This window comes from Cryptomeria japonica, chromosome 1 (genome assembly GCF_030272615.1).
Source record: "Cryptomeria japonica chromosome 1, Sugi_1.0, whole genome shotgun sequence".
Lineage (NCBI taxonomy): Eukaryota > Viridiplantae > Streptophyta > Pinopsida > Cupressales > Cupressaceae > Cryptomeria > Cryptomeria japonica.
Window position 1 is genome coordinate 3,350,932 of NC_081405.1, and position 14,626 is coordinate 3,365,557.

General features: G+C 36.1%; 1 protein-coding gene across 2 annotated transcripts; it reads left to right on the top strand.

Moving 5' to 3' along the window:
- The first annotated feature begins 7,155 nt into the window (after positions 1 to 7,155).
- LOC131036638 (glucan endo-1,3-beta-glucosidase 3) lies at positions 7,156 to 12,975 on the top strand. 2 transcript variants are annotated; one of them, XM_057968566.2, is made up of 4 exons: positions 7,156 to 7,399; positions 7,474 to 8,721; positions 8,846 to 8,873; positions 12,650 to 12,975. In XM_057968566.2, exons 1-4 carry the CDS (start codon positions 7,279 to 7,281, stop codon positions 12,669 to 12,671), a joined length of 1,419 nt encoding a protein of 472 aa, XP_057824549.2. In that variant the 5' UTR covers positions 7,156 to 7,278; the 3' UTR covers positions 12,672 to 12,975. The 2 variants fall into 2 exon arrangements, with proteins under 2 accessions (XP_057824549.2, XP_057824548.2); XM_057968565.2 differs by lacking the exon at positions 12,650 to 12,975 and adding an exon at positions 10,769 to 11,433 and having other exon boundaries at positions 7,159 to 7,399.
- The last annotated feature ends 1,651 nt before the right edge of the window (positions 12,976 to 14,626 follow it).

Here is a 14,626-nt window from a genome sequence, read left to right on the forward strand (position 1 = left end):
AGTGGTCAAAGGAATAGAAGAATTGATTTGATTTGAAGGTTGTGAATAACCTAGGTTCTCAACACAACTCTTTATAGGCATGACATTAGAATCAACAATATGAGCAATGCCACACAATATATCAATTCCATTCTTATCACTTTGATTCATGCATTTAAGGCCTTCAGTTAATGGAAGAGCTTCACTATTAGGGTATTCTTAGGACATCCATTGTTGAAAGTTATCAAATTGATTGTCCAATTTTGAAAGTTGATATATGGAAACTCTAGTCAAAGCTTCTTCGTGTTCATCATGGGATTCATCAATGAGATAGATAGGGACATGATTAGGATGGGAGGAATTAGCATTATCCTCATTAAAGAAGTCACCCAAATTATGCTCCATCTCTTCTGTAACTAAACCTTGGGAAGCCTTAATTCTATTGCTTCATCTAATGGGGATAGTGTAGGTAGGACTAATAGTGGTGAAACTCATGCACTAGAGGGAAAATTTGAGTTTGAGTTTGAATTTTGATTTTGAATTATAGGAACAAAGTGCACAAAAATTGAATAATGCAAAATTTGGGAAAATAATGATTAAACAATTTGAACTTTGTTGAAAGAATAAATGACATAATTTCCAACAATAATTTTATGATAAATTAAAGGAAATTGGAATTTAAAATTAGGGCCAATGGGATACCACTTAATTTAAAATTGACAAAATCAGAAATTTTAAAATCAGGTCAGATTATAATTAACCACTTAATTGTAAAAAATTTCTTGAAATTTGAATTGTTGAATTGTGAAGGTATTTTTTATTTTAGAGGGATAAAAAATCAACAAAAGTAACCAAATTTTTGGATTTAAGCTATTGAATACGGTCATAACAGTCTCCCAAAAATTTGTGAAAAAAGTCAAGGACCGTGTTGAAAGTGCACACAGTCTGACCAACTTTTTTCAAATTTTTGAGGGATGAAAGTGACGATGATTTTAAAGATAACCCCCCAAAATTGGTGGATTTTACGATCTCTAGATAGGCGAAATGAAGATTTGAATGTGAAAATAGGACCCTATTAGGGTTTTGAGAAAAAAGGAGAAATTGAATTGAAAATTTAAAAAGGGTCAAACCTAATGGATAGGGACACCTTAAAAAATGTTTATAAAACTGAAGTTGATTGACATTGATTGAAATTTGCACAAATCCAATTAAATTTGAAAATTAGGGTTTTAGGACCTAACCACTTAATTTTTGAAATTTTGAATTTTGAAAAAGGAGGGAAATTGAAAATTTGAATTGTAGGACAAAAGATAAGTCTAAAAACAGTCACAAATCTGAAAATTAAATGGGAATTCAATTTTTGCACAATTTCAAGATGATTTTTGAAAATTAGGGTTTTGACAATTAACCTCTTAATTTTGTGAATTTGATTTGCAAATTGATTTAGACAATAAAGAAATTGAATTTGACAACAAAGCAATTTTTAGATCTAAGAAAATATTAAGTAATTTTTACACAACACAAGTTCAATTTCAATTTTAAAAACTAGGGTTTTGAATGAATTAACCACTAAGTTTGCAGAAAAATTAGACTTGTGAATGAGAAATATGTAATGATTTTCAGAATAAAACATATAAGATGTCGGGTTCACCAAAATGTAATGGTGAAAAAGGTGAATGATGGAGAGATCAAGACTAAATCTTTTCTTGCCTCTGAGGAGAGATGAAAGTTTCACTGCGGATTTCCCTTCAAACACTTTATCCACATTACATTTAAAAGAGGGGGAAATTCAATAGATCCAATCTCTTGGAAAAGATATTGAATACTAAATGAACTGATAATGAGATAGAAAATGACAAGCTAACCCCTCTTTTAGAATGGAAAATGATTGAATTATGTGTTGTAAGACTAAGTGTAAAAGTAGCAAAGAACTGATTATAACTCGAGATATAAGCATGAGATGAAGCTGTGCACTTGGATCTGGCTATAATATGTCAAGACAAAGTTGCCCTGCGAATTTGTGGAAAATCTGTTGGGACTGTGCTAAAAGTGTCCACGGTCCTCCGAAAAATCCGTAAAACGAAAAGGGTTTTTTCGCCTCTACAAATGGAGTTCGAATCTGCAAACACAACTGTGCATCTGCAACCTACACAAAAAAAAGAGGAAAAGGGGTTGGGATTGGGGGTTTGCTTTCAGGTCAAACCCCAGTTTTGGAATTAACCAAATGATGAAAGAAAGTACTTGCAAGTAAATGTAAATGAAAGACTGAAATGTAATTCACCTCAAGGGAGGTTGTAGATAGAATGTAGGTAGATTTGCTTGTATTGAATTGAATGTTGAAAGGGATCTCCACTTCAGTGGTTGAATCCTTGACTTGAATGCAACACCTAGCCTTGAAGGGAGACTTGAGAATCCTCAATGCTGGAAAGGAATGCTTGAATGCGTGATCAATGAAACTTCCAACTTTAACTTATGCAAATGGGAAGGACAAATGCGACTTACATACTTGTCAATTAGGGTTAATTGACTGATTTTTTGTTACAGACCGATACAGGGAAAGTTTTCCCGCTTTATGCAAAGTCCAATGCAAGGATAGGACAGAGGGGGCTCCAAAATAGGGCAAGGACAAGGGCGCCATGACCCTAGGAGGACAAGGGAACCACACCCCTGTCCTAGGAGGGTCCCTTGTCTCAGGACAAGAAGCAGGTTCAGACAGTGTAGAGGGCATTAAAAATGTAGTTTCTAGGGATTGGAAAGTCTAGGGTCTCCGATCAGGCTTGGGGATTCAAATCGCCAACATGAAGACCCTAATGTGGTCGCAAATTGCAAGGATCACAATTTTATGACACTATAGTCTTATCACAAGCGAAGACACGCAAAACACTTCCTATTCCTAAGGTCAATGTCCAATGACAACAAACTCAAGCCCACACTTGAAATCTCCTTCGACTAAAAAATAAAACTCCTAAAGGGTGCTTTGCAATTTTTTCTTTGCAAGAGAGGACAAGTAGGGGCCTTCAGGACTGAAAGGATGACCCAATCACCCTCTCCCCGAAAAGCTACGTATAGCTTATGCAAAGCTGGGGATTTTTTTCTCATCTTAAGGGAGCCATATGGTGAGTAACTTCGAGGTGCAATGCTACACCTTTGCACTAAGAATGACACTGACAAAACTCAATCAATAGGGTGGGCCTCTAAAATAAAGTTTTTGGTCATTGTTTGGGGACTTAAAGCCTTGCCAACATCCAACAAGCCACTTAAGGTTTCATCCAATCCTACTCAAAAACTAATATATCTCACATAAATATGAATACTTCCCCTTTCACATTGGCACCGTCCGAAAGGTACTTGCTAGTTCGACCTTGGCTTTTGCCTTAATCTTTTATATCGTGGCCCAAAGGAAAAACCACTTTGGGTCATCCCCCTTGGAGTGATCACTTCTCCAAAGGTAGGCTCTCTAAAAAAGAAAAGATGTTTATTGATTTGTCTTACACTCAAGGCCCATGAAGGTGAGGGGGGATGATACTTTCACAAACACCTTAGGATTCTACAACACAAAGTGTGCAACCACACAAGACACTTCAAACAAGGTTTCTTTTTAATGCACCAAATTGAAATGTGAGCTATTGTATGAAATCACAAACAAACACCTAGCTACCTCTGCAAAAATAAATGGATCAGTAGTTTTAATAATAACCCCAACCCACAAACACAAAGATTAGAGAAATATAATAACAAGAAGTAATGAAAAGGGGGGCCTTCAAAAAATGAATAACAACTTCAAAAGCACAAGATACCTACAAAACCACATATGCAACAACACACACCATAAAAACATTAGGAGTTAGCATAGACGTGTCAAAATAAAATGATATACGCAACAAAAATATCCATATACACGCCGATAACTACCATATATGTGACATAAATAGAAAAAATGCAAAAATTAGAAAATCCCAATTAAAATAAATATGCACCGATATGAATCATAGCTGTGTTTGAATTTGCCACATATGCAACAAAAAACACCAAAAATGTGTCATAACAGAATTACAGAAAACCAAAAATGTGACAATATTTGTCATATATGTGCTAATAATGATTGTAGATGTGAGAATAATGAACAAAAAATGTGGTAAGAATCAAAATCTGACAGAAGATATAGAAACACAATAGAAACTGCCAGAAACACATAATTGTTCGAAAATTGATGCAAATTCAGCCTACAAATTTGAAAACACTAAAAACTCAAAGAAAAATGTTAGAAACAAGGGACAAGAGTCTCACTGGGCATGCCAAAATGTATATGCTTAATTTGAACCCTTATTGCAAACCCTAGTTCCAACCACAAAACCTTAGATCTACAATGAAATTCAACAATACATCAATGAAGAACCATCAAACATGCAAAATCATAGAATAAACCAAATGATACCTTTACACATTCAAATCGGTTTGATCTTCATTGTTCTCCTATCTCCATTTGATCTTGTTTTGATATGTTGCCCTTAGATTTTTATGCTTGCACGAGAGCTCAATGAAGAATGGATGTGGTTGTGATGATGCAGACTTGATTGTGATAATACAACTAAAGTTAATTTGGCAGAATGTAAGTATGCTCCAAGATTTGATTTTGATGAAGGATGAGAGGAGGAAGTTTTTTTATAGAGAACATTCTAAAGATGGAGGGATAGTATTAAGAGGTGGGATAAAAGATGGTTGGTTAAGATTGAAGAGTAGGTAGAGGAAATAATAAAATAAGGGAAGTGGTCAAGATGGAAAAGGGGCCACTTGTCATTTAGATAAATGAAAGGGGAAAAAGCTAAATCAATTAATTAAATAAATTAAAGAATATTTAATTAATAGAAGAAGAGCCACATAAAATAAATGAATAATATATTTATTTAATTTGAGAGAGAGAGAATTTAAATAAATACAAATATTAATTTAAATTAGGATAGAAAAAGGCTTAGAAAAGGTTTAGTAAATTAATTAAACAAATAAATTTTCATTTAATTAATAGATTAAAAAATGATAATTAGATAAATAAAAATATTTATTTAATTAGGCTAGGACAATTTTAGGTGTCTACAATCATAAACTTTGAGATACATGTTCATTTAGGATTCACATGCTCTGAGCAACATGGGGGCAATATAATGGTAAAATTTGCATACCCATGCAATTTCTCATTTATTTTGGGCTCATTTTGATATAATGTCTAAGTATTTTGTATAATGACATGTGACATATTTTTGTTTTAAGTTTGGGTTCTTTCTTGATCCCTATCTAGCCTCATTTACCCACTTACACATTTTTATATATGCAACTTTATCCCTGCTTATTTACACATATTCGCACACATTCACATCATTATTGACCTATATTTCCACATGCCCATTCTTGATCCCCATCTTGACATCTCCTTAAATCATTTTACAATGTGCAAGAGAAATCTTGCATGACACAAATTTGACTTGAAATTTAAATGCTAAAATTGTTGATTCCTATTCTTTCCTCATAGTTGTTGGGAGTTGATTTTGTACATGTCCACGTGACAAATTTTTATGTCTTTGTACTTAAAAACATTTGTTTGGACATTAATTCATCATTTAAAAATGATAAACATCATCCATATTACATGAAGCATTCTTAGGAACATCTAGATTTGGAGCATTAAAAAGAAGAATATTTTCATCAAAATTCATATCCTAGATCACTTGTACACTTGTTTGCTATTTTCTAATACTCACCATAACTACAAAGCTAGTTAATTTAAGAGGTTGATTTAAGAGATTGCGAACCCTCACAATTTAACAATCTACTTAAGTCATTTCTAAATACCACTAGTCCATAAGCACTAGTGGACAACTAAGATTATACCAAATTGGTTGTAGAAGTAGACATTTAACTAAATCAAATCCATGGATTGTAGTGCAGATTTGCATTGCATGAAATAGATCCAAAACTATGAGATCTACTTGTAAGAGAGTTCAAGAACAACCAATACATCAAATACATCTATTTTTTAAACTAAACCATTAAAGTTTCCAAACACCAAATTTATATACCATTTACAATCAATAATGAAATAAACCCCTCATTCACATTTAATTATCTCAAATTAAAATTTATTATTGTCATATTTATCCAACTCATTTATTTATATTAATTATGTATTTACTAATAACATTTAATTTAATTTTTATTTTTTTTAAACTATGTCTGGTAAACTTTTTAACGTGACTGGTGACGTTGACATGACATGCCCTCCGGCTCCACGTGAACGCTTTTGACCCGGAGCTATGAATCGGTGAGGCTACAAACGGGGGACCTCATCCCCACACTTCACTTGTTCAAATCTGCGAGCACAAAGGCCCAGCGAAGGCACAAGGCTTTGTAAGCACAATAGCCGAGCACGGATTTGAACCTTGGTGGCCGCTTCAACAAGGAAGTGTTTCAACCACAACACTACATGTCCGAAGACACTAATAACATTTAATTAATTAACCTAAACAACTCATCATTTTCTTTAAATACAGAAATTAATAAAATTAGTAAATTCTTCGAAGAGTTTGAGATGACACTATGTGGTACAAGAACAACCTACGGTAGCCGTTTAATATTTCCATTTATTATCTGTATTTGGACAGAAAGTTTAAATATCAAAATAGTGAGGGGAGGCAGCAGATGCCCACGTGGGCGACTCTCCGTGAGCTTTGCCGGAATAAATAATTTTGTCCAATAGGAAAGCTATATCATCAGGTGTGAACTTAACTTAGTAAACTTGTGGAAAAACACAATTAAGAGGGTGGGAAATTTGAACGGAAAACCCCAAGATGAATGGGACCAGCCAACCAGGCCTGTTGAAATTGAACCAAAAACCTCATGGAAACAATTCAGTACAACTTATCGGGAGAACCCATACATAACTAGTACGGTTCTTAATATGTGTCGTCCAACGGGGGCACCATTCTCGAAAACGGACTCCAGATCGAGGCTACAGGCGTGCTAATCCAAAACCGTGTGAAGCCTGTAAACTTAATCTGGTAGATACCTATTATTCAAATCTTTCTTTTTCATGGAGAATTAATTAATCGACCGTAAATTTACAACGATAAAAAAGGAAAAGAAGAGTAATGCCCAATTTAAAAGCCCGAATTATAAAGGTCGCACGGTCCCCCCAAATGGTTTTCAAAGTTGCTATAACTGTCCTGTTCAATCCGGAAGAAAATTGCCCTGACAGGAGAGTGTATTTAAGTGATGCCTAGCGACAAGTAATTAGGCAGAAGAGCGCACATGCTGTTCGATCCGAAGAGCGAGACCAAGATGAGGCTCAGTGGGAGTCTCAGCCTCAGCGTTAGCAGGTTACTGCTAATGTTACTGATGCTCTGTTCGTCCCTTGGAACCAGTAATGGAGGTATGTTGTTGTTTACAGGGGTCAAACTCGGGACCTGATAGAGCATTTCTGATTGATGGGATTTTTGGTTGCAGGGGCATTCGTGGGAGTGAACATCGGCACGGATGTGTCGAACATGCCGTCGGCATCAGATGTGGTAGCGCTGCTGAAGAGGCAGAACATTACCCATGTTCGGCTATTCGACGCGGACCGGCAGATGCTACTGGCCATGGCCAACAGTAGCATTCAAGTCATGGTGACTCTGCCCAACAATCAGCTTTTGGGCATCGGCCAATCGAGCTCGTCGGCGGCTAATTGGGTCAACAAAAACGTGGCCGCCTATTTGCCCAACACCAACATCACCGCCATTGCTGTGGGAAGCGAAGTGCTCACTACCCTTCCCAACGCTGCGCTTGTCCTGGTTCCGGCCATGAAGTTCCTTCACGCTGCACTGGTGGCTGCTAATCTGGATGGGCAGGTCAAGGTTACGAGTCCCCAGGCTACGGACATAATTGTCGACCCTTTCCCGCCCTCTAGTGCTGTGTTCAACTCCTCCTGGAACCGTGTCATGACGCCCATGCTCTCCTTCCTGCGGGACTCCAACTCCTACCTCACTCTCAATGTCTACCCTTACTATGTCTATGTGCAGTCCAATGGTATCTTCCCACTCGACTATGCGCTCTTCCGCACTCTCCCTGCTAACAAAGAAGTTGTCGACTCCAACACTCTGCTTCACTATACTAATGTATTCGACTCCTTGATCGACGCTGCTTATTTTTCCATGGCCTTCATGAATTTCACCGACATTTCTGTTGTGGTGACAGAGTCCGGATGGCCCTCCATGGGCGGCCCTAGCGAGACCGACGCCACAGTCGAGAACGCCGAAACCTACAATAGCAATCTCGTTGCGCATGTCCTCAATAACACAGGAACCCCCAAACACCCTGGCATAGCCGTCAACACATACATCTATGAGCTCTTCAATGAGGACCTCAGACCTGGCGCGACCTCGGAAAAAAATTGGGGGCTTTTCTCAGCTAACAGCACGCCCGTCTACTCTCTCACCGGTACGGTTTCGATTCTCGCCAACGACACCACCGGTGAGAGTTTCTGTGTTGCCATATCAGGGACAGATACCAAGCTTCTTCAGGCGGCGTTAGATTGGTCCTGTGGAAGCGGCGGAGCTGATTGCCAGGCTATTCAGGTCGGCGGGAGTTGCTATGAGCCTAATACCGTTGCGGACCATGCCTCTTATGCCTTCAACACCTATTATCACAAGATGGGCATGCAAACTGGAGCTTGTTCTTTCAACGGAGTTGCCATGGTTACTCCTACTGATCCCAGTAAGTTGGGGATTTCCTTTTTTTTTTTTTTAATTCTTTAGATTGAGGTTTTCTTCGAGGTTTTAAGGTTACTGTCCCCAGCAAAACGAACTTAATGGGCGCACTCTGTTTTCTTCTCTTGCAGGTCATGATTCTTGTAATTTCACTGGCAGGTAATGTTGATTCCACTTAACTATTATACATAACTCCAAAATTTTCTTTATGAATATGATTACAAATACTATAAATCGACTACATTAGATCCTTGAATGAATATGGGGTTCAGCGATTTTGAAGTATGTTGATTTATAGGCCATTCATACTCTGTTGCAGTCCATTTAACAGTCCTGTGTCTTGTGCTACTGTCTGAGAGTATATGTCGTATTGTTTAGCTTAGGCTTCTAGATTTTTCTTTTTTCCATTCTGTTTGATTCTAGGCATATGTTCGATTAAAAATTTTGAATTGCCCGAAAATGTGTCGTCGGTTTTACTGAATCCTGTCCATGAATTTTCCGATGACAGAGGTCTGTAGTGGGGCGAACTGTTTTCTGACATTGTTGATTCTTCAAATATTTGAAAAATCCCCTATAGATCTGGAATGCCTTTGTCTATTTTCTCCTCATCATTTATTTTCTCTTTTTACTATTCACAGCATAGGATTCATGATATTATCTTTTTAGTGCCCTATGAGTTGTATAATGTCAGACCTGCAGTGCAACCCTGCCTGTATGCGGGAACTGTTTATATATTCTGCAGTCTGACATACTATTTTATAATAATGGTTTCTATCGATTGTGCATTTGGGACAGATCGTACTCAGGAACAAAAAATTGCCAGCCTATTCTGGGTTAAAAAAATGCTTCACTTTCATATACTGTTAGAGGGATCCCTTGTCTTCAAAATTAAGCTGTTAGAGGGATCCCTTGTCTTCAAAATTAAGCTGTTAGAGGGATCCCTTGTCTTCAAAATTAAGCTGATTTAATGTTGATTGTCATGGTTACTGCATTAGACTGAGTTTTGTATCAACATTTCAAATCACATTTCATAACAAAACTCACGTTTCAGATCATGTTCCATAATTCACCATGAGATAATACAGAGCCAAAGAAGACTGATTTAATGGCACCAGAAAGTTAGGGGAAACTATCCTTTCACGTTTATACTGCATTGATGTTGTTTTGTGGGTTATTTTTAGTTAGATTAAAGTGCACTTAAGGATCCGTGGTTGTTGAGGAACAGTCTTACCCCACTCACATTGCCTTTGGAAGTCTATATATATATTAACAGGGGTTTGTAGTTGTACCCAACTTGAAGTGCTATGTTGAGTTATTTTTGCCCAAATTGCTTGCAAATTGAAAGGTGCCATCCTTTCTTCTACATGTTTATGATTGACACTCAGCTTTCTGACAGATTCTCTTTCCTCTTTTGTTTCGTCTTGTTGGCTTTTTAAGTTCCTGTCATCTTGCAGAAGCTGTCCTTCCCAAGGATGGTTCTGAGCAATGAACCATCATGGCACGGCAGTGATGTGCATATGCATACTCACGGGTCTTTTATTTTTTGGTCCTGTCTGAATGTCCAGGGTTCAATGCTTCAGTCTCTTTGAACTTAAACTATGGAAGGACGACCTTTTATTTGATGGGATTTTTGTAGTCATTACTCGGTGTGATTTCGGCCACTGTTAAGAACTTAAGATGGATTATTCTGATGTATATCAATTAATTTTGGCAAGGTTACATGAATTCATATGCAAGTTTTCTGGGTAAAACTCTCTGTATTTTTATGAGTCATGTTTTCAATCATATTCAGTGATTCCTCATAAAGAAGAGGAGTATGATGAACCATATTCAGTGATTCATCGAAGTATGATGAATCATTGAGTGATTCGAAATATCAGCTCTGAAAAACACTCATAATTTTACTCAAATAAAACTTTCATATAAATTCATTGACTGTGAAAAACTAATTCCATTTAAGGTTACATGAAGTAAAGATAAGATGTGCTGGTAAAATCTCTTCTTCCAGGACTTTGTGATCTCTATTCTGACAGTTTTTTCTGTTTGCTTGGCAGCATTAGCACAAATACAACAAATGGTACAGTTAATTCGACATCAGCTCTGGGTAGCTTTGGTAATTCTTCCACAAGTTCTGCCCATCATTATCGATTCCAAATCCACCCCATTCTTTACCCAGTGATTGCCCTTCCCATTCTGCTCTGGAATCTGCCCGATTTGTAGGACCAAAACTATTATTCACGATGGATTATTTAGAAGAGCAATTAAGGGCTTATTCTTTTCTTCTACAGCCTGAGGAGGAGAATTGGGCCGTGCGTTACAGGTGCACTCACAGGTGATGAGAATGAAAGGTCTCATCGGCTGTAATTTTGTCAAGAGGCAGACCATTCAGATGTTACTTTTGCAGAGGGCACAAATTTATTGTCAGATGAGAGACATTACAACTTGTCTTATTACAAGATTTCTATGAATGTATTGTCATTTTTATATCACCACGTGTACATGTCAGTGTTATCGGGTGTAGAGATAGGTCACAAGTTGAGAGTCTCGTCTCATTCATTCACAGCGCATTTTGTCCCCCACTATAAAATTAGATCTCTATGTTCTAGTGTTGAGATACTACGATTGTACCATCCCAGGCAGACTGGTTACACTGTTCATCAAGTGTATTGCGTTTATAATGGTTGAATTGAAATAAAATTCAATTGGGAACTTAAATTTAGCACGGTGAAAAAAATGCTGTCAGAATGAGATCTTGATTTATTAAAATATTACTGTTATTTAATTAAATCAAAGTAAGTCGATTTCTACAATCTATGATATTGTCTGGATGCATCAACATTTCAGATTATATTAATGCAATCAAATCCAGAAGCATAATCACAAAATATGATATATAAATTAATAAAAAAAACACTCACCAATTAATTAAATTCAGAAACACACATACAATATTTTTTACTTTTATTAAATATTAATATGGTCTTCCTCTAGCTTTATTTTGGATGCTGACGGCATGGACGGTCAGGTGGGGCAAGAACATGTATAAATAATAATGAATGGGTTATGTATAAATAATAAATATCAATCAAGTTTCAACAAGTATATCGGTGCGCAAGTATTCTTTCAAATTTTTAAATAGCAAATGATGCTGCACACTGGCGTTTTAGGTGTTTTTTATTTTGTTCTGTTGATAATTGATATTTAAATTATTTAATAATTTGTCAAATTCTTGGTCGATTAAATGTTAAACTTTTGGTGTGAATGGTAATGGTAAAGTTTCGCACATGGCTGACATGACAGATCTTTGAATTTGACGTCCATATGTTGGTAAGTCAATATTTGAATGGTCCACAAGTCGGATACCAAGAAATTATAATAATTTTGTAGGGTAGAGTCGGTCAAAGATATGATGGAGGCCTTGCAATGGTTCAAACTAAAGTTCCTTGGGTCCATGATCTTTCATTTTTGTTTCCCCCTTCCCATAGCATATTGAACTCTATGCTATTCATTTGTAGCGCCTAACTTTCTAACTTATGAGACTTCCTCTCAATAGTCATAGTCTTACACAATTAGGTGTTATTTGTTGGAAAGGTGTTTGTTTGTTGGAATAATGTTATACATTTTGTAGTTGGACAATATTTTTATTTGGAAGGTTAGAGTGAATGATGTTTGTTGCAGAGATTAATTTTTAAATATATTTAATGATTGGGGCATATGTGCAAGCTAATTTGGTTTGAGTGAATAAAGTTGTTATTATGGAGGTTCTTAAACATCAAATATTTTTGCTTCGGATATTCAAATAGTAGTGACAAAGATAGTTATGAAGTTTCAACTGAATTATTTCTTGTATTTAGCTTACTTGCTTATAAATAAGAAGTTTGGTGGAGTCATTTGTCACCTCTTAATCATATCACACTTTATCATTTTGAGTGCAGCTTAAAGCTTGGCTTGGCTTGATTGTTTAAGAGATTTGAAGGAGCTTGTATTGGATAATGTGGTTCTCATTGTTCTTCAAGTGGTATCATAGGGATATCGATAACAATTGTTCATTGACGATGGTCATGACTTGCATAGTTTCTTCGATGCTTGAGATTGCTGATCTCTATGTGAAGGCTTGAAATATGTTATTATACTTGACCTTTTTTGTTGGGAATGTCGCTTTCGGTGTCTTTGGAGGTTAGTTCTCTCTCTCTCTCTCTCTCTCTCTCTCTCTCTCTCATAATTTTGTCCCATAAGTGATAAATGAAACTATGTTTCTTTATGTTTGCTATCCATTTAGTATCAACATTATTATATGATTTTAGTATTGCTAGAATAGATTTCCTTTGTGTCATGGAAATAATTTGCATGGTGCCTCAATTTTGTTGTTACTAGCAGAGGTTTGAATCTACATGTTTTGATGAATCAAAGTTGAACTATTTTGATATCTATGAGTTTTATCATTTACTTAAATAAAAATAGGAGCATTGGCCATGCATTTTTGTGACCTTTGTGGTGGCAAAATGTGTGCAATATATTGTTATGGGTACATTGCTTGTGTACCTGCATGTTGCATGAAGAATTCAAGAATGGATTTATGGAGTGTTGGTGGTGATATGCGTGTATCAAGGAGATCCATCATGATAGTTGTAGAGGTAAGTTGTTAGACCTTTTAGCATCTCATTTAAAATTTTGTATATTGTTTGGATTCCATGAATTTTTTGGATTTTAATTTGTTGAATTTTAGCCATCGTGGAGCGCTACTATGTTGAATATCAAAAAGGTTGAGATATGGATGGTTGAGGTATTTTGTAGGCCTTGTAGATAAAAGGAAGGAATGACTTCTAGTTTTGAAGACATCAATTATGTTGTTATGAGATGCTCTAGATTTGATTATGATCTAGTGCGAACTTTTTGTGAAAGTGCGTAGTTGTTTGTTATATTATATTCTATGTTGATGGTGATTGGTACTCAATGAAAATATCATATGCATAAGTGGAATTTTAGCTTTAGAACACTTTTAATGGGAACTTTGGCAATGATATATACTTGTTGGTTTAACAAGTGGTCTCTTAGTATTAAGGAAGAGTATTATTATGCCCTTGCAGACTTTGGATCATCAATTGGAGATACAAGACTTTTCAATGTGAATATGTAAAATCATGGAGCCATATGGAGTTCCAAGGTCCATCGATCATGTACAATGAAAGCATTGGCTATGTTTTGAAGATAATATGTTGGTGTTGAGCACAATGATCATTTCCATAGAGAGAGAGAGACTCCTAGATATTGTGGTCTTGCATTATAATTTTATTAGGCATGAGATGATTTACAATGTACTTGGTATTGCTAAAATACAAGGTGATGCTAGAAATCTCTGGGGTGTTAGAGATTAAGTGTGAATAGGACGAGTTTCTCAATTAAGTTTAAATACAAAGACCATTGGGCCCTTAATTGAGGTTGGATGCGAGTTCAACATGATGAGGAGATTGTTTGGAGATAGAGCGAGACTCGACCTCTATAGGTAGTTGAATAGTTCCATACCCCACTCTAAAGGAGACCTTTACTCAATAAATAATGCAACTTGATAGTGCCCAAAGAGTGTTTTTTTAACACTCTCTTCTAAAGCTAGCACCCAAATTACATCTAGCCAACTTGCAACCCTTTCCATCAAATGTAACATGCACTCAAAAACCAATCTTCTTAGATATAGAAATGCTATTCTTGCCAAACATAAAATATACAAAACATTAGAGACTATCAATCTTCCATCCATGAAATAAACTTTAATCTATCCTATACCAACTACTTGATGTCATCAAGAAAACATATCCTTGATTAGTCCTTGTACTTAGAGTACCACTTCATATCAAGATTCATTAGGTATGATGTATTCTATTCAATATACAACAAACTATCGCCAATAATATTAG